This window comes from Populus trichocarpa, chromosome 5 (assembly GCF_000002775.5).
Source record: "Populus trichocarpa isolate Nisqually-1 chromosome 5, P.trichocarpa_v4.1, whole genome shotgun sequence".
In the NCBI taxonomy this organism is placed as follows: Eukaryota; Viridiplantae; Streptophyta; class Magnoliopsida; order Malpighiales; family Salicaceae; genus Populus; species Populus trichocarpa.
Window position 1 is genome coordinate 18,766,109 of NC_037289.2, and position 24,345 is coordinate 18,790,453.

General features: G+C 32.8%; 1 protein-coding gene and 1 long non-coding RNA gene across 2 annotated transcripts; one reads left to right on the forward strand and one right to left on the reverse strand.

Moving 5' to 3' along the window:
• Positions 1-909: 909 nt before the first annotated feature.
• On the reverse strand, positions 910-4,104 carry LOC112327435 (uncharacterized). The gene is made up of 3 exons (XR_008059201.1): positions 4,017-4,104; positions 3,198-3,302; positions 910-1,188 (listed from the first exon to the last, which is right to left on the reverse strand). It is a non-coding gene; the product is annotated as an uncharacterized LOC112327435 (long non-coding RNA).
• Positions 4,105-17,974: 13,870 nt separating this feature from the next.
• LOC7460975 (cyclin-A1-1) lies at positions 17,975-21,711 on the forward strand. Its single transcript, XM_002306613.4, has 11 exons — positions 17,975-18,345; positions 19,050-19,410; positions 19,513-19,649; positions 19,873-19,965; positions 20,134-20,267; positions 20,380-20,455; positions 20,563-20,639; positions 20,725-20,758; positions 20,874-21,023; positions 21,109-21,243; positions 21,374-21,711. The coding sequence occupies exons 1-11, from the start codon at positions 18,133-18,135 to the stop codon at positions 21,443-21,445; spliced, it is 1,482 nt and encodes a 493-aa protein (XP_002306649.1). The 5' UTR covers positions 17,975-18,132; the 3' UTR covers positions 21,446-21,711.
• Positions 21,712-24,345: the final 2,634 nt, after the last annotated feature.

The following is a 24,345-nucleotide window of genomic DNA, read 5'->3' on the forward strand; positions in this document are numbered from 1 at the left end:
GTTATTTATAAAATTATCATTATATTTCATTTAATAATTAAAAGATTATTATTGGAATAAAATAAAAAAAATATTTATAAACACATAGATTTGCAGACACCCATTTCACCCTCTTTTTCATTACTTTCCAAATCAGCATGAAAATCTAGGAACTAGAATAAGAAAGATTTATCAAAACATTGTAATTTTTTATTCAAAAATATATTAAAATAATATTTTTTTTATTTTAAAAAAATTATTTTTGATTTTAGTACATTAAAATGATTTGAAAATTTAAAAAATATATATTTTTAAAATATAAAAGCTTTGAATATTTTTTCCTCTTGTCTCTTTTCTAGACAATGTCTGACTTCCTACTCTCTTTTGTCTTTCCATTCCTAATGTCACTTCCTCGCGTTCATCTTAATATAATTCACATGTCTTCTATACAATAATAGTAAAACAAATACACTAAGATGTGATGCTTCAAACACCTAACATGTCTTATGCGAGCAAAAACAATTTACCTTGTCAAATATAATTATTATTATTTTTTAATACTTTTTACTTTTAAATAATAATAATAATATAATTAATCACTGTGATATTAAATGATATTAATTACTACTATTAATACATATTATAGCTGTTATTAGCCATTCTATTTGGCTATTAAATAGAAGAATAATTGTAGTGATATTGATATAATTAATAATTGTAATATATAATTTAATTACTATTAATATTAGATCTGTTTTCTGCACTACGATTGCGGGGTTGGATCTAAATTAGATTACAACTAGATACATTACCCGCGCTACGCTGCGGGGTATTATTTTTCAACGTGCATGAATATAAATTAGAGTGGTGTTTTACCGGGGGGGAATAAAAGCAAGCATAAAATGAAACTTCATTATATATCATTTAACCAACAAAACTCAAAATTGTCATTTACGATGTGAGAAAGAAATCCTACAACTGCCTTAAGATTTGAGAAGTTGGCACACAAAAGATTGATAGAAGAAAACAACTTTTGCAACAGTCCATCCAAAAACCCAAAACTCTGAAACCTCCATGGTGTGCAAAAAAAACTGCAGACTGTTCTGCAACAGAGAAAGTTAAGATCACAACAAAAGTGTTTGTTAAGAAATGGTGTATGGTTACACACGACACTGCCAAAACACTGGAAAGGTTGGATGATCAATGATCCTGCAGTAAAGAAATCGCATCAGCATTTTTTCATTTACACAAACAATTTGAACACAAATGAGCAAACTTTAATATGATGAAATATAGCAAGAGAAAAGTAAATTGAGAGGATAAGCATCCAAATCAAGTGTATATCAATGGAGAAAAAAACATAACCAACACCCCCTAATAAGCCATAAGGAAAGGTAAAAGGCGTGGGAAAAAAAGGCAGGATACAATGGTTGAAACTCAGCTGTTAAATTTTCTTTTCACAGTAAACTTAACGTATGAAAAGATAACCAAACACGTATGAAAAGATAACCAAACATGCATGAAAAGGTTGTTCCATCTTCTCCATCACATGAATGACAAACTAAATGAACATGAAAGATTTAAGTATAGCAAACATAGTAAAAAAAAACACAAAAGAAACTTATGACAGTCCAGAATCCAACACAACAACTAACATCCCAAGGCATGAGCATGAATAGATGAAAAAAAAAGATGGAAAGCATGCATAAATGGTAAGGAAAACAGATGCTGTAGATGTGGCAGCATTCCAAAAGTCTCAATCAAACCTCAAGCAAGCGTAAAGTCATCCTAGCAGAACACAGAATGTTTCATAATTATTGTAACTAAAATACACACTGAAAAAAATAGCCATGCACAAATGAATAGGGAGGTTGCCATCTATAAAAATCCAGAAAAGAATTGAAGCAACTTAAGATAGCCACACTGAAAAAAATAGCCATCCACAAAAGGATAGGGAGGTCGCCATCTATAAAAATCCAGAAAAGAATTGAAGCAACTTAAAGATAGCAAGATCAATCTAAAAAAGGGGGCTGTAATAAAAAGTAGGGAAAAATAGAAAAACCGAATTAATAGACAAAGAGAATGGATGGGAAGCTTAGAAACAACATCGCAAGTAAAATATGAACATCAAAAAAGGAAAAAGAAAATGAAGAATCACAAATGTTAAAAAAACTAAGAAAATAACAAAAGGAAACAAAAGATTAAGGTGGGAAAGAAATTGCTTGAACATACCTTGATAAAAGGTAGTGAAAGCGGCCAAAAAGACTTATTGCATATCCCTTAACTAAGCTGTGGACACTGTTAAAACATGGAAAAGGGCACAAAAAGTATGCAAAACTATAAATCTGCAATATAGCATAGGTTGTAGATATGTTGGAATGAGGAAACAATATATGCTAAAATGAGAGAAAAAAAACAACCCAAAGAGTGAAAAGGGTAACCTGCTGCTAGTAGAGAATAATGAAATTGCAATTTGAAGAAATAGTTTCATAAAAGAAAAGGGTTATTGGCTAAAAGCAGACTACCTAATAGAGTCCAAAAATAAAAGAATCAAAGAGCGATGTATAAATGAATATCATTAGCAAAGAAGAAAATCCAACAGCTTGATAAAACCATCATGAAATCAAACAAATTTTGAACCAAAAGACACAGTAGAAAAGCTTCTTAAAGAACAGAAAAAGAAAGGGAAAACAAAGCAAAGGATTTCAATTCAACAGAGCAGAAAAATCTCTAAAGACATATAGGAAACAAAAGACAAATAAAGCAAGCAAAGAGACAACAACAAAATTCCTTTAACAATTTGGCTTGTATACTCATTAAAAAAAATAATAAAGGTGCTTTTAAGTTGTGTATCTATAGAAATACAATCTAATAAGTTAGACTTGTAGGAATTCTAGCATTACTCCTCAATTGTACCATGCATTGCTAAAGTCTCCATTTTGACAGGGCAATTAGCTCCCATTCAATAAGCTTGACCAATCACTTATTCCTATATGATGATAGGATTTAAACAAAGATTTTTTTACCAATACATTTATACTATAATTTTAGCTTGAAAATGAAAGCAAAAATTGGAGGTAGATAACAAAATGTTGAACCAGGAGTAACATATGAATAACATCTGGCTAAGAAATTTGAAATCATGATGTAAGATACTTATTTGCAAGAATGGAAAAGAGAGATAGTGAGCAATTTAGGGTTTGAAAAAAAAATATCACCTTTTATCCCAAATTTGCTTCATTAAGAATACATGAGTTAAAAGCTCAAATCACGACCCAAGCAACGCTGTCATCCATTAATAGAGTCATACGTGCAACATCATGCTAAAAGGTGACCAATGATTTCACCTGATTAGCCCAAGAATGTATCAAGTAAAAGGAAAGGGAACAAAAGAAGAAATATATGAATGAAATGAAGAAGAACTAACTTCAATGACTATACATTTGAATAAATTTGATACCATCAAATGCTAACTGGCCAAAGAAAAAAAGTCCAGGATCATTACACTTGAGGAAAGATAAAGCTACATTTGTTAAAAACTCATAATACAATTAATAACTACTTGTCCAATCACATGTATATGCTAAAGAAATTGAGAAAATATTATAACTTTCTCCAATGCAGCCTTGTTAACACTAAAACAGTCTTATTGAAGCACTACTCTCGAATCATATTTGAGTATCTTTGTTAACAGACCAATCACTCTCTCAATTGGCCTCTTGTAATGCTTTCAGCTTCTATATAATATCGTGAGATAAGTCCGGGCCATCATAATTTGACACAGTAAAAACAAAAACTTGATTTTGTAATTTTGCAATTATAAATACATCACAAACCCCTTTAAATCCCCCTAAAAAGGATTTCTTTCTAACATAACCATTTCCATAACCAAAAACACAATGCAATAATCCATTATATAGTGCAACAGTTCTAAATATGTCTATAAAATCAAGACAGATTATCCAGTTAAATATTAACATAAAAAGGTTCATAATTTTTTACAAGCAAGAAATAAAAAAGAAAGGATTTTTACATACCATAAGAGATATTAATTCCTTCTTCAACCTACCAAAAAAACCAACAATCAAACTAAACCCATTAAGATCATTTCACTGGAAAAAAAAAAAACAACCATCAAGAAACAACATATAATCAAGACCGACGACCCAATTAAACATTAAAATAAAAAAGTTTTTAATTTCTGACATGCAAGAAATTAAAAAGGAAGGGTTTTTACATACAATAAAAGATATTAATTACTTCTTCAACCTGAAAAAAATCAAAACAAACTCATTAATAAGATTATTTAATTGCAAAAAAAAACCAAGAAACAACATGTAGAAAATTTATATTAATTCAAAGAGACCCAGAATAAGAAAATCAAAATTAACAAACTATTTTTTTTCAAGATTTCTCATGAACCAAACAAAAAATTCAATGGGTCTAATGGATGGAGTTTTGGGGCCCTGCAACAACCATGCTAGAACTTGCAACACTCAACAATTTGAAAATAAACAGAGGCCCTAAACCCCTGCAACACCCACGCCAGATCCTGCAATACCCAATAATATTAAAAAATTAGAGGCCCCAAATCCTGCTACACTCAATAATCTAAAAAAATCAAAGCCTAACCAAGAACCCAAGCCAAAACCCATCTAAACTCACCAGCTCCTAGCAACTTTGCAATGTTCATGAGAAGAACCATCGGTGCATAAAGATGTTGAAGCCGCACACAGAGCCACCAAAACACCCCCAACCGAGCTGCACCAACAAAGGAACCCTCACCCAGCGCCAACAAAGGAACACGTAAGCAGATCACCAGGCAGCCTCACATCGCGCTAGAAGACCACCGAGAAGCAGAACAAAACATTGATGGTTCTGGGTAGGGAGATGGAATGGTTGCACAGTGGTGTTTGCAAAGTGGATCTGGTGGTGTTTGCAAGGTGGATCTGGTGTTTGTACATTGATGGTTCTTTGGCTTGTTTGTGAGGCGTTCTTTGGTGCGTTTGTGCCAGAAAAAAGAAAGAGATGGGAAAGCTGTAACCTGTCAATAAAAGACAGGAAGATATATGGCAGGGAGGCTGCCACGTAACCAACAAAATAAATGAAAAAACAGCGAAAAAAAACTGGCCAAAACTTATCGCGAGAACGAATTAAAAATTTAAACAGTAATCCACAGTGATTTTAGACACAATCTACAGTGATTTACTGAGCAGTTTTAGTTTTTTTTTTTTAATAATGATTTACAAGAAAAGGAAAAAAAAAACAAATTCTAAAGTCCAACCGATGTTACTGATCACTTTGTGTCAGTGCATATGTTATAGGCATATTCATGGGATGTTTCTTCCTACCAACCTTTTAAAAGAACATTTTCAATTTAGACGACTCAAAAATAGATATCACAAACAAACATATCATCTAATATGATTAAAAAAAACATAAAAACTACATTCAATCAAAGAAAAAGGAAAGATTCCAAGTAAATTACAATATCACACCTACAATAAAAAATTCATTCGATGGAATATGTGACAATAAATGCTTGTATCAGTTAATATGAAGATAATGTTTGATCTTATGGTAGTAGTTGCTTTTCAAAATATTTTTCGTTTAGAAATGCATTGAAGTAATATTTTTTTAATTTTTAAAATTTATTTTTGACATCAACACAAAAAACAATCCAAAAATATAAAAAAAATAATTTGAAGAAAAACAAATTAATTTTTTACAAAATGTACGATGCGGCTACAAAGACAAACATGACCAAAATAAAGAAGTAAAATGAATCAAGACATAGCTACTAGCAAAAAAATTTATCGCCTTGTCAAAGCTACCATTCACACAATCATTTATCCACATTCAAACTAGTCCAACACCTTAAGGATAAGTTGAGGTTGTTGGATCTATTCATCCATTTCCCCTCTCAACACAAACATATCATTAACATGGACTAAGCCTTATTTGTTACTTTAACTACTGCAAACACACTTTAACAAAGACATGAACAAAGATGATAAGTAATTTGCAGCTTTGTCATAAGCATTCTTTGAAAGTGGTCAGAGTATTTTTCAATGCCTTTCATTTGATAATTATTTTACACAAAATACAGGTTGTTCCTTTGAGGGTTGTATGGCTACCTAAAATGATAAATCTTTATAATGATTGAAATTTTATATGGCTACCTAAATTGATAAATTTATCTACGTGCATCAATTATATACATAAGAGGTAACATAAAGTTCTTTTTTGCAAAAGCCTTTGCATGTTAACATGGGATTACTTCCATCATAACCATAAGATCCAAAAGGAAACATAAGCTATTTTTCATATCCACACCAAGAATTTCAACTTTTTTTATACATTCAAAATTTAAGAAAATCATGTTATGAAACTAATTGGAAGCAATTGTTGGAAATAAATAATTCATATCATTTTTTATTTGCACATAAAATGAAATGCCAAACTTTTTTTTATAGCTTTGAAGGAACAAACCTAACATACCTTATCCAAGTTAACTTAAAGTAATAATTATCTCTTTATTAAAAGTTTATCCTTTTTAATCTGAGATAACTTGTTAATATAGACTTAAACCCTAAAAAAGTAACAAACTACTCAACAATATGTAACCAAATACAAAAATAAACTAAGAATATTAAATTTTGTTGGTGTATTCTAAAATGAAACCTACTTGTTTCTCCTCTTCTATCTTAGCCTTGATGTAAGAACAGGTTACCACTTTGGTAATTCCAATGCTTGTTCCAATACTAGTCCATGTTGACACTTTTTTATTTGCAAAAAAAAGATTGTTAGGTATTAGTTTTTTATCTATAAAAAAAATAGTAATAGTAGTAGTAATTGTTAGGACTCAAATGAGTAAATCAAGTGTTTGACATATCATTACGAAAGACTAATATTAATAGCATGTATAAGAGGTGAAACCCTCTCCAAGGCATCGATAGCCAACTGAAAATTTAAGAGGAAAAATTGATTTATAATTCTACAAAACAACATCGTGATAATCATCCATAAAAATGTTGACTTTCCAAATAAGATCACGAATAGAAACAATAAGTAATTAGATTACACTCTCTAAGTAAATGTAAAAGAGACCATATTATTGACTTAGTTTCTAGGGTCTTTCTACCAACTTTTCGTTGTAAACTAAAAGATTGGGTGTTCAAATGCATTTTCTTTAATTATTTGACAAATATTAAAAAAATCCAAGCTAACCAGTTTTACAGACCATCAATGACTTAGAAGCTAAGTTGACCCTCTCACCTAGCAAGTTTAACCTCTAAGTAAGTACAACTTTATACACACAAGAATCCAGAAACCATAAAGAAGCAATTTATAAGAGAACCAACAACGAAAACACTTCTAATCAACAACAACACGAACACACAACCGTTTTTTCTAAAACAAATCACATAAACAATCTAAACAAAAAAAAGATGTCATAATCAAAGTTTACTAAATTTAATTACAGATATATCTTATTAATAGTATACATTAGTAAACTAACTATATATATATATATATATATATATATATAGAGAGAGAGAGAGAAAATAATTATTATGAAGAAACATTCACAATAATTAACCTGGGACAATTTATTTGTGAAAATATAGGTATTACATTAAATGGACCACACCTAAAATCAAGTGAAGTTATAATTGTTCAAGCCAACTCTATAATACTAAGATTGGCTATACCTTATTTGGCCACTCCAAGATTTAAAAATGGGATAACGCGCTCAATAAGGCATGAGTTCAAAGTATCAGAAGTATTTCCTCATAGAAAATCCATGAATTTGATCAAATATTCTTTGTGCTTTGTGAGTAGACACACACACATATAACCCCTGAAGTGGATGCTTAATTTGAGTTCCTTTTTCTCTTTTTTATCATAGGGTTTACATTAGTTCTTACTTTTACTCTTAAAATTTAATAAGATATAAAAATAAATATAAATATTAAACTAATAATGAATGATAAACATTTATATTTTCCTTCATTTCTTCAAATTATGTTGGATGTTTAACATAGTTTCAAGTTGAATAAATTCCACAAGTGAAGAATAAAAACAAAGATTTCTAAGAATTTTCAAAATAAATAAAAGGATTAAAAATATTAAAAACATTGGAAGAGAAAAAAGGTACAATTCTAACACATTTTGGTAAAACAATTATAAAAATGACACAAGTTAGAAAAGTATTTATGAAATAACATAATTTGAATACAATCGCGTTTCTGAATATTGGTTTTATACACAACTATTATTAAGAATATCGTTTATTTAGTCAAAAGTCAAAACGCATGTCTCATACAAATTAATCAATATGTACAAAAATCAACCCAAAACTTTATGAAGATTTAATGGTCCAAATATGAGATTCGAGATCCAATGGCCAAGACAGAAAAGAGATAAGTTGATATGGTAAGAGAGAGAAATGGAGAAGAAAAGGAAGGGAAAGAAAGAAAGGGTTACCAAGGACACATCAAGGCTTTGTTTTTTACATATCTGGTACCTTTCAAAAGATCTCGACGAGACGATTCTAACCACATATTGGAAAACCACCAAACAATGTTGTAATTAACTCTAATTTATCCCCAAACAAACCCTTAACCAATTATAATCTTGTTTGGTGGTCTATCAAAGTGTGGTTAGAATAGTTTCTTCGAGATCTTTTTAACAGTATTGGGTATATCGAGAATAAAGTCCTGGTATGTTCCCAGTGACCCATTCTTTCTTTTTCTTATTTCTTCCTCTACTTATCTCTTCTACCCCCATCAGCTTATCTTTTCTCTTTTTTTGGTCATTGGATCTTCATAAAATTTTAGGTGAATTTTTATACATGTTAATTAATTTGTACGAGACATGCATTTTAGGTTATGATTAAACTCAATAACGATTGTGTACAAAACCAATATTTAGAAACACAGTTATGTTCAAACTGTGTTATTTTCCAAATATTTTTTTCAACCTCTGTCATTCTCCTAAAACTTGTACCAAATCTTGTCAACTTTTTAAAAACAAATCAAATCTTTTACCATTCTAACACAATTTGATAAAAGTTTTATGAAAATAACATCGATTATAAAAGTATTAGAGAAATAGCATAGTTTGAACATAACCGCTATTGAGAATAATGATTGTTTCAATATTCATGTCTCTTTCAAATTAATTAACATTTACAAAAGTCAACCTAAAATTCTATGAAGATCCAATGACCAAGAAAAAAGAGAGGAGATGAGTTGATATGGCATGAGAAAGAAAGAAAGAGGAAAAAAGAATGGGTCATCGGGAACACCAAGACTTCATTTTCAATACACTCGGTATTGTTATAAAGATCTTGACGAGACGATTTTAATCACATCTTGAAAGACCACCAAACAAGGTCGTAATTGGTTAGGGGTTTTGTTCAGGGTTAATTTATGGTTAATTATGATCTCGTTTGACGATCTTTCAATGTGTAGTTATAATCATCTCGTGGAGATCTTTATAACGGTATTATGTATGTTGAAAACGGATCCCTAGTGTGTCCTCGATAACCCATTCTTTTTTTTTCTTTTTTCTTCTCTCTTTTTTCTTTCTTGCCACATCACCTTATCTCTTCTCTCTTTCTTGGTCATTAGATATTGAATCTCATCTTTTAGCCATTGGATCTTCATAAAATTTTAGGTCAACTTTGTTTGGGTTAATTAATTTGTAAAAGACATGCATTTTGAAGCATGACTAAACAACTAGTGGTTGTGTATAAAATAAATATTTAGAAATATGATTGTCTTCAACTTGTGCTATTTACCAAATATTTTTTTCAACATATGTCATTCTCCTAAAATGTTTACTAAATTATGTCATTTAAAAAAAAACTGAAATAAATGTCAAATTATTAATTGGTCTACATCTCATTCAGATCTATTTAATGTACAATTCACTTGAAAAAACCTAAATCTTTTGATAACTTGATGCTTCACCACTATGCACACTCTTAGTGGTGAAACCCACCTCTAATAATGACGGGGTAGGAAAGATGTGCCAATGATCATAACAAGAATATGTATAGTCCATATGCCATAAAAGGATCCCTCATCATTATTGGAATCCCAATCTTTATTTGTTTCACTGCCTTTCTTTAAATTCTACCTTTATATGCTCACTTTCTCTTATCTTCCTCCTTTATTTAATGTCAAAGATTGTTGAAGATGCTAATAAGAAAGATGATAGGGAATTCAGATTGTAGTTTTTATAGTGATATTCAAATTGAATTATAATGTATCAGTATATATATATACACACACACACACACACATTATATGTTTGCTTAAAAAAAACATGACTAAAAAGGCTAAAAACAAGGTAATAATCCAACATACCTAAGCTTGGTAAAATGTCAATCCCCGATGGTATAGGTTTGGCTTCCTTCAAAGCCCAACACCATTAGGTTTAGTTATACACTGAGCCCAAGTACATGTGGGTTTAGCAAGTAAATAGACCCAACACCATTAAGTTTTGTTAAACCCAAGGGTGTGGAGAAGTGTCAAAACCAACGTTCATAGGTCAACTATACATTTAGCCTAATTACATATAGATTTGACAAGATACTAGACTCAACACCTTTGGGTTCAGCTATGCGCTAAGCCCAAATACATGTGGATTTAGCAATGTGCCACACCAAATATCCTTGGGTTTCGCTATTTCCTGAGCCAAAGTATAAGCGAGTTAGGCAAGATGTTAAACCCAAGATCCCTGGGTTCAACTACCCGCTAAACCCAAGTGCATATAGGTCCAACAAGATGTTGTACCCAATACCCTTAGGTTTAGCTACATGCTAAGCCCAAATGTATATAGGTCTTATAAGATACCAGATTGGGTTCAGCTACACGATGAACCAAGGTATATATAAATCTAGTAAGCTGCTAGAACCATCACCCTTGAGTTTGGAATCATTCCATATCCAAATACATATGTAGTTGATAATATTTTTAGGTTTTTTTTGTCACAAAGATTTGTTTGTTTTTTCTTATGTCTTGTAATATAAAATATTAAAAGTCAAGAATGATCATCTCCCTACATCCCTAGGTGTACAAAAATCTCATAAAAGCCTACCATATTTCCGTCACACATTAATATTGTGTAAGTGATATTTATTTCTTGTTAATGTTGTGTATGAGATATTTATCCCTCGTTAAAACTATCAGGAGGAGATGACATTCCAACCCCTCTATTCAAGCAACATGACAAATATTAGAGGCTACATATACCATTTGAACCACCTAAGTAAAGGATTCACACTTTTCTTATTCTCTAAATATTCGTACTCTTATTTTTAAAGCATTTATCATACATAACTAAGAACAAACATTCTTATTCTTAGAATTTAAATCTCAATCTCTCATTTATGGAAATCCTTTATCAAATATCACCAACTTTATCATCAGAGGGTCATTAAATCCTACCAAAAGGACTATTTTGCAAATGTCAAGTCTTCTATCATCAATCATGTATTTCTTAAATTCTTAAGAAGGGAATATTTATGTAAAAGTGTGATCATCATCTATCCAAACACTTAAAAAACTCTCATTCATGAGGATATTAGATTTTCAAAAATCATCAATTAGTGTTATCTGGGAGAAACTGATCAAAAAGTCATCAACTATTCTTTCTGATCTTGTTTTTGGCATCTTTAATCACTATTAATGGTAGACAATCAAGATACCCCTAGGATGAGATGTGTCACATACCTCCTAACAGTTGCTAGCATGCATGTTGTATTAGAGTTTCAACAACTCATTAATCAGGTGCAAACCCTTAGCCAAGCCGTGTTGGTATTCTAAGGGCAATATCAAACATTATCACCCCAACAAGTTCTAGCATATGAAGTAGTTCTCTTAGTCCCAACCTCTGAACCACAATCAGTCCTCTTTTCTAGAAGATAATTGTATTATCCAAGAAAGGTAGAGCAAAATGACTTAGAAAGCTTTCCACTTTAATGATCTCCCAATCTCTATAAAGCTAGTTCTTGTAAATATGAAGCTTTCTTAATTAATGGTCATTCTAAACATGATCCTTTTAGTCACCGTGGGATTGAAGTTAGCTATCAATCCCATTGTTCTATGATATAACCATCCAGCTCCTCAAAACCTATTCAATAAAAATCAAGAAGAAGTATGAAAGGTAAATACATCCAAAATAAAGTTTACAGTCCTCTTAAGATAAAATGATCACATTTATCTATACAAGTTTTGCTCACCCTCATCCCTAAGAAGTATTAATCCACCAATATGATTTTTGGACAACTATGATAGTCTTGTGGATCCATGAGAACATGTCCAAAATATGAGTAGAAACCTTGAGTTGGTTAGCCAAGATGATGATGTTATGTGCAAGATTCTCCTCATGACCTTAAGAGGGTCGACATGAGCTTGGAATAACAACTTAAAGCCATGCTCTATCACGAGTTTTTATGACCTTTATGTTAAACTTGTGTCAAGATTTAACATTGTTAAACCCTTCAAGAGAAGTTTCATAGAACTCTTTGGCGTTACTCAATTAGGAGAGGAGTCCACTAAGGCATATTTGAAGAGGTTCAATGAAGAAATGCTTAAGATAGAGGAATTGATTCAACTAGTAGCTTTAGAGGCTTTGATAAATGGAGTGAATGAACATTTTCTATGGAATGATTTGTATGCTCTACCAAACAAAATCTTATTGAAGGTGAAATAAGTCATGAAAAGTCATATACGGGTGAAATAAGCCAGTATATTAAGGTATGGGCTTTTCTGTTTCTACCAAAAGATTGAGGATAAAAAAAAACCCTTTCAAACAGAATTACTCTCCCAGCAGAGAAACGTCAGAAAAGGCTAGTAAATGATCACATATAACACCCTAAGAGGACATATATGATTCCCTTGAATGTCACCTTACATAAATCTTTACAACCATTAAGAGAAAATGACTTTGTTTGTTATCCATCTCTTATGGTGTTGCCTTCACACACGCGTGCCTTCAAGAAGTTTGAGTTATTCCATAAGGATAAAAAACATGATAAAGAAGGTCGTTTCATACTAAAGAAAGAAATTGAGAGGCTAATAGACAAGGGTTATCTAAAGCAATTTGTTAAAAGGCATGTCTATATAAAATATGGCAGGGAAGAGCCCAGCCTGCCCAACTAGCCATCCCAAGTCCTATATGAGACCAATATGATTCTAGGGTGCATTTCAGCTGAGGGAGATATTTCTAATGGTAAGAGGAAGTATAAAAAAACATGTCCTCACAACGACTCATTAACAAAACCCATAACTTTTACTCTATAAGATGATGTTGGTAGATGATAAGAGCTAAGTTAGCATCCTATTCAGAGATGTGATGTCCTAGATAAGGATAAATCCCTCAATGATGACTTTTGTAAAAACCTTTTTAATTAGGATTAAAAGGTCATGACCAATAAAGGGTGTCTTGGAGATCTCAATCACAATAAACACTTACCTTAGATGCCTTACCATTCAACAAAAAATTATAGATAAACATGGTTTTGGCCTCCAACACCATAATAGAAAGACCTCTTTTGCACATAATAAATAATGTCATAATCATACGATATTTGGTCTTGAAATTACCTACTCATAAGAGGGTGGCTATCATGAGAGAAAACCAAGGGGCATCAAGGCATTGTGCCTTTGTATATCTGAAAGGTAAGAGGACTTTGGTCTTAGACCACTAAGGGTTTTTGAAGGAGAGGGTGGAGGTTAGAATTGAGACCACATAGCAGTTGATAAAAGTATCTTTAAGGCAAAATGAGGGGGCTATCACCAAGATAAGCTTCACCTTGGAACCACCTCGATAAAAACCTATAAATAGACTTTCTTCTTACTTGTCAGGCTAATTTTTCATTCAACACTTCATATATACCATGGATCAGCCCAAAGATAGCTTCTCATAAACTTCAAGTTAATCTGACTTTCCCTTTTATCCTACAGGAAAAAAAAAAGAAACTTTAAGGGGAAGATAACAAACAATAATTGTAGAAATGGATAAACTGTTGACTGCTAGATTTATTCACAAGGTCATGTATCTAGATTGGTTGGCTAATATGATCATAGTAAAGAAAAGCTCTGGAAAATAAAGGATATGTGTGGACTTCACTGACCTAAACAAGGTCTGTCCAAAGGATAGTTTTTTTCTCTCAAAGATTAATAAATTTATGGACTTTAAAGCTGGCCTTGAGTTCTTAAGATTTTTGGATGTTAATTCAGGGTACCATCAAATCCCTATGTATCTAGAAGATGAAGAGGAACTTTTTGCTACAGGGCAATGCTATTTGGCTTGAAAAATACGGGAGCTACTTACTAGCAGATGGTCAATAAAGTGTTCAAACACAAAATTAGAAGGAACATAAAAGCTTATATGGATGACATGCTGGTGAAAAACATGACTTTTGAATAATATTTGAAGGATCTAGAATAGGTTTTTTTTTATATTTTAGGCAAATGTAAGATGAAGCTTAATCTTTCCAAGTGTGTATTTGCCATTAGAAAAGAAAGATTTTTAGGTTTTCTAGTAAGTAGCAAGGGAATAAAACCCATTTTAAGAAGATTCAAGCAATATTGAACATGACGACTCCTTATAAGTTCAAAGATGTTCAACACCTCACTAGGAGACTAGCCACCCTAACAGATTCATATCCAAACTAGGAGAATACAACCTACCATTTTACAAGATCTTGAAAAATATTACCAATTTTAAATGGACATCAAAGTGCCAGAAAGCTTTTGATGAGCTTAAAGCTTATCTCTTCTCTTTTATGATCTTGTCACAACCAAGAGAAACTGAGAGCATGTTTCTCTATCTTGGGGTTTCTAACCAGACAGTTAATTTTATATTGGTAAAGGAAATGGAAGGCATGCAATGCCCAATCTACTATTCTTATTGAACTCTTAATGATGCTAAAATAATATACTTAAAAGTGGAAAAGATGGCCCTAACTTTAGTGAGAACCTCTAGAAAACTAAAATCATAATTCCAAGCTCATCAAGTTATAATATTAATATAGTAGCCTCTGTGATAAACTCTCCACAAACTATACATGTTTGGACAATTAGTGATATGATCGATTGAGCTATAGGAATATGGACTTTTATATCAAACAAGACTAGTTATTAAAGAGCAAGCCTTAACAGACCTCACAATAGAATACTCTTTTAAGAATGATATCCAAGATAAACATTTTCAATATTTGAACAATCGATCCCCTCAAGAGAAACTACAATCCCCCCCATAGTCCATACAATTGATCCTACATTGGGAACTATATGTAGATGGATCTTTCAATTTTGAAGGAAATGGTGTTGTGGTGGTATTTAGACCCCCATGAACATGTCTTTGAGTATGGAATTCAATTTGAATTTTTAGCTACCAATGATGTATTAGAGTATGAAGTTTTCCTAGCAAGATTGGGCCTAGTAGAATCCTTGGAGGTTTCCTCTCTCCATTTGCACAATGACTCCCAGTTGATAATGAGACAATGCCAATGAATATTTAAAACCAGAGACCTTTAATGAAATACTCGGTGAAAGTCTAGGAACAACTCTCTAGAAAATACAAAGGCATAAAAATCTCAATTGACCATATTCCAAGAGAAGAGAATAGAAGGGTAGATCTCTTATCCAAACTAGCAAGCTCCCATTCAGTTAAACTCCCTTTAGAGGTATGTATTAAAATCTCGAAAAAACCAAGTATGTGCGTGCGTGTGTTTGTGTTTGCTTAAAAACTCATGATTAAAAAGGCCACAAGCAAGGTAATAACCCAACATACCTAAGCTTGATAAAATGCCAAACCCATATGACATGAGTCTAACTTGCTTTTTAGGCCTAACACCATTGAGTTCAACAACGCATTAAGCCTAAATATATATGGGTCTAGCAAGATGTCAGACCTAACACTCTTGGGTTCAGCTATCTACTAAACTCGAGAACATATAGGTATGAAGAGGTGCACACCCAACATCATTGGGTTTAGCTACATGCTGAGCCCAAGTACACGTGAATTTGGCAAGATGTCAGACCCAATACCTTTGGGTTTAGCTACGCGCTGAGCCTAAGTACAGTTGGTCTGCGAGATGCCAAACCTAACACTCTTGGATTCAGCTACTTGTAGTCTAAGTATATGTGGGTCTAGAGAGATACCAGACTCAACATTCTTGGGTTCAGCTATATGCTCAGCCCAAGTATATATGAGTTTGGCAAGTTGTCAAATCCATCACCCTTAATTTAGGAATCATTCCAAGTCCAAATATATATGGGGTTGATAATCTTTTTGGGTTATGAGGATTTGTTTGTTTATTATTATATCTTTTAACATAGAATGTTAAAAGTCAAGAATGACTATCTCCTTATATTTCTAGGTGCATAAAAGTCTTCTAAGGGCTTATCATATTTCCATCAACATTAATATTATATAAGAGATATATATCCCTTATTGATGTTATCTGGAGGAGATGATGTTCCAACCCATCCATTCAAGCAATATGACAAAGTTCAGAGGCTATATATACCATCTGAACCACCCAGGTAAATGCTTTATATTTTTTTTTTATTCTTTAAGTATTCATACTCGTATTTTTAGAGTATTTATCATACACAACTAATAACAAACACTCTTGTTCTTATAATTTAAAGGTGATTCTCTCATTTATTGCAATCCTTTATCAAAAGTCACTGAATTTATCAATAGAGGGTCTCTAAATCCTACAAAAATGATTGTTTTGCAAGTGTTAAGTCTTTTATCACCAATCATCAATTTCATGAATTACGGAGAAAGAAAAACTAACGTGAACATGTGATCACCCTTTATCTAAACACTAAAAAAACCTTCATTCTCGAGCATATTGAATTTTAAAACATAATCAAATTACAACTTACAAGGAAATAGAGATGAATTCCATGGTTTCTATATATATATTTAAATGCCTAAATCCCATAAAAAAGGATTGTTTTGCAGGTGTTAAGTTTTCCATCACTAATCATCAATTTCATGAATTATGAAAAATAAAATATTGATGTGAACGTGTGATTACTCTTTATCCAAACACTAAAAAAAACCTCATTCCTGAATATATTGGATTTTGAAACATAATCAAATTACAACTTAAAAGGAAATAGAGATGAATTTATGGTTTCTATATATATATATATATATATATATATATATATATATATATATATATTCAAATGCCTAGGTAAGTGTTGAAGGCAATCAAGTCAACAGTTTTGGATTGTTAATAATTATTTATCCTTTTTTGTTTTAAAAATTCGATTTTTTATTTTTTCATCCTCTGTTTAGTTTCTGGAAATGAAGATGAGGTGGGTTTTATTCAACTTGCTCAAGCTCCAAACATCCGGCTGATCATCATCAAATCTTTGCAAACAACTTTTTGGATGGAGGATTCTAATTGCAAGCAAAAAAGATAGCAGAGGGACGTAACAGATTTAATTAACAGTAGGGGGACTCGATTGATGAAATCTACATAGTATAGGGACGGTACTTACAATTTACTTTGGCCCTGTATACTTGGCATTTAAAAGTTCACTTTCCAATGGGAAAAACATGACTCCGCAGAGCAGCTCAATTATTAACAAATTTGTCTACGTTGTGAAGACAAATTTGAAGGATCTAGTGACCGTTTGAATTTCGAATTCAAAACTTTAAACCTTAGTCGACAGACAGCCTGTGACTTTCCATCCAAAACCATCTACTCAAATCGGCCAAGCCCCATTAAAATAAAAAATCTCTATCCCCGTGGCGGAATCTCGTTTGTCAGTGACACTCCAAAAACAAGACCAAAAAACACGATACAGATACAGTGGTCCCTACAAAACTACGCTCCCAACGAATACCGAGCCCGAATCAACGGTCAGGATCTCTCTACAATTCAAATCAAGCTCTTCCCCGCCTCAACAGTAAGAAACAAATATTAAACAGTAAAAGTAAAACCTCTCCTTCTGCGCGAATAAGAGAAGCAGAGCCCTTTTGCTTTCTTTCAAAAAATCCAAGATTGTTTTGTTTCCTTTTAAAACTCTCGCCTTTACCTTAAATCCCCTCTCTGTTTCTTCTTTACTAAAATTGAAGAGAAAGAGAGAGAGGGGGTTGAAAATGTCGACGCAGACACGCCGTTCGTCGTTTTCCTCTTCAACGTCGTCGTCTCTTGCAAAAAGACACGCGTCTTCTTCATCGACAGAGAATGTAGGCAAGGCCACGGCGGTTGCGCCTCATTTGGCCAAGAAACGAGCCCCTCTTGGTGACATTACGAATCAAAAGAATGTGACTCAAAAAGGGTCAAGAACCTTAATTCCATCATCTACTTTGGTGGGTTGTTTTTTTTTTTTTTTATTTCTTGTTTTCGTTTCTTTTCTCTTTCTAAATTATGAGAAACATTTAATGGGTTTTCTGTATCATTTTCTTCTGGGTATTTCTTGTTGCATGCGGACTTTCTTGGGTCTTTTGTTATTTATTCTTGTTAGCCCAGGAAGGTTTTGATTATTTTTAGGGTTTGTTTATTGCATTTTATTAAAAAAAAAAGATAGTAAATGCTAAAAGAATGCATAATTATTTGTTAACAAGAAAAGGAGAGAATAATTTGCTTACTTGTAGGTGCATTAAAGATATCCAATTAAGTCACTGTTTGGATACTTGGTAACATAAGATTCTGGTGATCAGAATCTTGACAAAAACTGCTTCTGTGTTATGATCTGTATAGAGTGCAGTGTTATCGTCAGTGTTGAAATTAATGCTTTTTTGCATACTTAGAAACTGCATTATAATCTGATTTTGATAATGTTATCCTCAAGGTGGCATGATCAAAGCATTACCAACTATGAAAGTTTTGATCCCTTGATGGCTCTGATTTTCCTGAGAAAGCAGCATTTCGTTGAGTCACCATGGACACTGGATTTATGATTAACTTCTCAAGTTCTAATTAACTCCCTCTATTGTGATGTTCAGATTAAGCTTGTGAGTTTGTTCTAGTATTCAGAGAATTAGTTGATCCTAACTGAATTTCATAAATGCAGGCACCATTCTCAAATAAATTTGCCAAGGTGAAGAAGGGACCTCCTGCTTCTAATAGCAGTACTTTACCTGCATTCTTAAATGCGAAATCGAGTGCTGTTGGTGTTTGTAAGGTGATCTCTATCTCAACAAGAGACGAAAGTGTCCCTCCTGTTGCTGCTGTTTCTGTTCCATGCAGCAATGATGTTTCTCCAAGTAAATCTGATGATCTTTCAATTTCTTTGGATGAATCAATGTCCACCTGTGATTCTTTTAAGAGCCCCGAGGTTGAATATATAGATAACAATGAAATAATAGCAATTGATTCTATCAATAAGAAGACCTTGAGCAATCTGTACATCTCAGATCATTTGGAAACTGCAGGTTTTTAACTTTTTTCACTCTCATTTCTGTTGTCTTTATTATATCTTAATAACTGTTGTTTTATTTTCTAGACTTCCTAATTTAGTTTGTATATGCGCGCAGAAAATGTATGCATCAGAGATACTCGTACTGATATGGAAACAGATGATAAAATTGTTAATGTTGATGACAATTACCAGGATCCGCAGCTTTGTGCAACCATTGCCTGTGATATTTACAAGCATTTGCGTGCATCTGAGGTAGAGTATTCAAGCTTATGTGCGAATTATGAGTCTCCTTTGTAGTACACAGTTGTACGTGCTTGTGGCATTGCTAAATGAGTTACTTTCTTCCATGTATAATCTGTCATCCTCTTCAAGTTTTGTTTTGATCTTGGTATGCGCAATGCATTTCCAGAGTGCTACCTGTACGTGCCTGGACTTATCGTTATTCTTTTCTTTATTGAATTTCATGGGATTTTAGATGAAGAAAAGACCCTCCACAGACTTCATGGAAAGAATTCAGAAAGACATAAATGCCAGCATGCGTGCAATACTGGTTGACTGGCTTGTGGAGGTAACATCATTGAATTGCATTACATATTTGTAAACTTGCAACGTGATCTGAAGAATGATCAATTTTTGTAACCATTCTTTAGATTGATAGATGGGTTATGGGAATACAAATATTTCTTCAGATGGACTATGAGTAATCAAATGCTGTAACTTGTAATTCAAAATGTAGGTAGCTGAAGAGTACAGGCTTGTACCAGATACCCTGTATTTGACCGTGAACTACATTGATCGATATCTGTCTGGCAATGTGATGAACAGGCAACGACTGCAGCTGCTTGGTATTGCCTGCATGATGGTTGCTGCGTAAGAAAGAGTTTTCTGCGATGTCTTTGTTTGTTCTATAAATGGCACCTCTTTTTTCTTATAAAAATTTTACTATCTCATGTATTAACAAGGAAGATGATGATATTGCCAGGAAATACGAGGAAATATGTGCACCCCAGGTGGAAGAGTTTTGCTACATTACCGATAACACATATTTCAGAGATGAGGTATTGTTCTTGTTGTCCATATGCCCAAGTGCATTTGACAGATAATTCTGCCACTGTACTTTTTTTTCCTAACCTGCACAAGCATTAAGTATTTTTAATGGCTGCAGGTTCTGGAAATGGAATCAACTGTTTTGAACTACTTGAAGTTTGAAATGACAGCCCCAACAGCTAAATGTTTTTTGAGGTAATGACCAACTTATGGTTATCAACTCCTATCTATTATTCCTGTATGCTATACTGTTTTCATGACTTGTCATCCATGCATGTAGGCGATTTGTTCGTGCTGCTCAAGGAATCAATGAGGTATCTATTTTTGTTCTGCTGGCCATGGAATTGTTGATTTTTATAATATCTATCACCTCCATCCCTAAAATCTTTGGTTTATTTTGGTTGTTATGTACGTGGCATCATTTGCTAGGTTCCATCAATGCAGTTGGAATGCTTGGCCAACTACATTGCAGAATTATCTCTCCTGGAATATACTATGCTTTGCTATGCTCCGTCGCTGGTAGCTGCCTCTGCCATTTTCCTGGCCAAATATATACTTCTTCCTTCAAAGAGACCGTGGGTACGTGTTAAAAAATAAGGAAACTTCTAGTTCATGGGTTTTTAAACTCGCAATCATACCTGATACTCCATTTCTTCTGGAACAGAATTCCACATTGCAACATTACACACTTTACGAGCCTGTTGATTTGTGTCACTGTGTAAAGGATCTCTATCGCCTGTGTTGTGGAAGCCATAATTCTACTTTACCCGCAATCAGGGAGAAATACAGTCAGCATAAGGTGAGCAAGATTCTCATTCTGTCCCTGTTTCTCTCTCTATATCTCTCTGCATAGCATGAACACTAGTACAGAGGAATGGTCTGAAGTGCACGCGTCCTAATCTAATCTTTGTTTATTACTTTTGTCGCAGTACAAATTTGTAGCTAAGAAGTACTGTCCACCTTCCATACCCGAGGAATTCTTCCAGAACCTAAGCTGCTAGACTGTTGTATTACTCTTCCAATGCTCTGTTGGATTAACTTCAAGTGAATCAACTGCTTTTAGAGGCTCTTCCGATTCCATGCAATGCAATCCCATAGGCAACACTTTATCATTATTAACTGTAAAATGTAGAGGTCAGTAGTTTTTTAGCTTGTCTAGAGGTTTTGCTGAGTCTACTCTTTCGGCAAAGATCAACTTTCATATAATCCTGTATGATATGATATCTTTAGTTCTTGTTAATGAATTCATAGCCAGATTTTAGCACAACTATTTACCGTTAGAAAATATGTTTAAAACCAGTAGAGTCCATTTAAGATTAAAATTAAATTAAAAGTGGGGTGTAGTCATCTTTAGGATTGGAAATTATTTTTAATAAAATTTCTTTAACATGAAACATTAATATAATTAAAATAAATTGTGAGTGAATAAAAAATTGATATTGAAGGGTATGATTTTATGAAATCCAAAACTTTTTATTCTATATAAAAAAAGAAAGAGATTTTCTTTTATTTTATATATTATAGGAAGTTGAAGAATTAAAAATGAGTCTTAAAGTAAAGTTTTTTAAGGCTTTAGGTTGCATTTTTGCAAGACCTTAATTTGCTTTTTCACTAATTTAATATTGACGTGGATTTGAGTTTGTTATAAAATAATTTTTTGACCCATAAAATTTATATTTTACTAGCTTGTCTAGTATATGAATTAACGATTTGAAAAGGTAATCTTTCAAATACCTTCAAATTCACAAATATCAATATGTATATGTATCCAGAATTATGCTCAACATTTTTGAAAGGTTTTCTTGAGATTTTATCCATGCTACAAGATTTATATTTTTCATTTTCATTTTCAAGTTTGGGGATTAAATCAAGATTACTTGAATTTTTCACATATTTAGAATTTATATGACATGATCTACTATACTAAACATTTACACAAGACACAATATATATAGAAGTAGGAATTTCATTTTTTTCAATATTGAGCTTAAACATTTCATCACATGTATATTGATTAAACTTAATAACTCGTTTAAAATGAGCCTTGATAAAAAAAATAATCAGAAATCAAATTCTTGTGAATTCTTGTGAAATCAAATTATATGTTACTCATGTAACATATAATTGAGAGTGACTTCTTTTTCAAATGTAAATTTGATAAGAACAACTCCAACCCCCACTATATTAGAAGAGTGTGAATCATCAAACATGATCTTTCTTTTTCTCATTCAAGATGGTACAAGTTTTGAACAAGGTTTTGTTATAAAAGACAAGTCTATTAGCTCTAAAATCAATTCACCGGCCATCCAAGCCTTTAAGAATATTAATCTTGGGAGTTATAGCCATAAATGGCTTTATGGTAACATTAACTTGTGCAACATGCCCATGTTTTTGGAAATGATAAGTCCTAGCATTATACCTAAGTTTACCACAAACAAAACAAGCATGATTATTTTTATCTTAGTTGTGGTTGCCCATTATTTGATATTGGTTTAAGATATGGTCTATTATTTCTTGCTTGGTTAGAATGAAAATGGTTTTCATAAGGTTTTTTCTTGTAATACTTTTTCTTTGGCCTAAAATTTCCACGGGTTTTTTTGACATGTGAGAGGGGCTCTTATGAGAGATGTGATTAAACTTACCTTGGTACCAATTGATCTATTAAGTTAAATAACTTTGTCCTGATTCCTTACTTTTTCTTCTACTTTTAAACTAGGTAATAAGAATTTCAATTGAGAGCTTTTTTTATTTATACTTCAAATCTTTCCAAGATTCAATGAACTTGTCAATGATGGCTACAACTTGCATTTGTTCATCTATTTGGATGTCTTTGTTACAGATCTCATGAGCAATCATTTAGAATTCATAAGCTTTTTTTCATTTATTTTAAACCTAAAAAACCAGTCATAAGCATACTTTTTGGAGCCAGCTTTTTCAGTATCATATTTTTATAGAGCATCTTCTAAATCATTTTGATATAAATAAAACCTTGATCATAATAATCCTAAAGCTCACCAGAAAGACAATTTAGATTGCAACAATGATTGTTATCCTTCTCCTATTTCTTTATCATGTGTTGCTCAGTGGGCACATAAAGTTCGGCAAACATTGAAAGGTTGTTAAACCTCCTCTTATACTCCAACACAGATATATAACTCTACCTCAATGTTAAGAACTTCTTCTCTTTCATTTTACGGTGATACCGTGAGTAGAACTAATTCTCAAATTCAACTCTAAAATCTCCCCACGTCCATAACTCCATGGCTTTCCTTGACTGCATCGTTTCCTACCATGATTGGGCTTTGTCGGTCAACACTTTAGTGGCACAGTTTACCCTCAATTCATTTGGTGCTTTTATCTGTATCAGGGTCTTCTCTATCTTCTTGATCTATTTACTTGCAACTTCCGCATCCTAATCTCCAATAAAAGGTTCACAACCCATCTCTCTCATGCTCTTCATAATCCGTACCAAGGCAACTACACTATTTGTAGGTGTCGTAACCACTAGAGTTGGTGGCACTGCTAGGGCCACAGGGTCTAGGACACTGCCCATGGTCTTCATCACTTCCATCACTATCTTTGCTATAAAAATAGGATCAGCATATGGGACATAAGTCCTATCGGTGTCGGTGGTGTATGCGCAGCCGTCTGTTCCTGCTAATTAGTTGTCCTTTGTTTGCAATGCCCCAGCATGTCTCAAAATAGTATCGTCATGAAGTTTAGTTGGCTCATCTCGTCCCTTCTAGGTAAAAGCTGGTGGCATATGAGATGCAATGTCAACTAGGGGATCCTCCCCCTGATTCCCACCCGAGTCCACATCTCAATTGTCTGTCCTTGTTGAGCTATTCTCTGTTTGCGATGCCTTAACACGTCTCGAAATAGTGTCATCATGAAGTCTAGC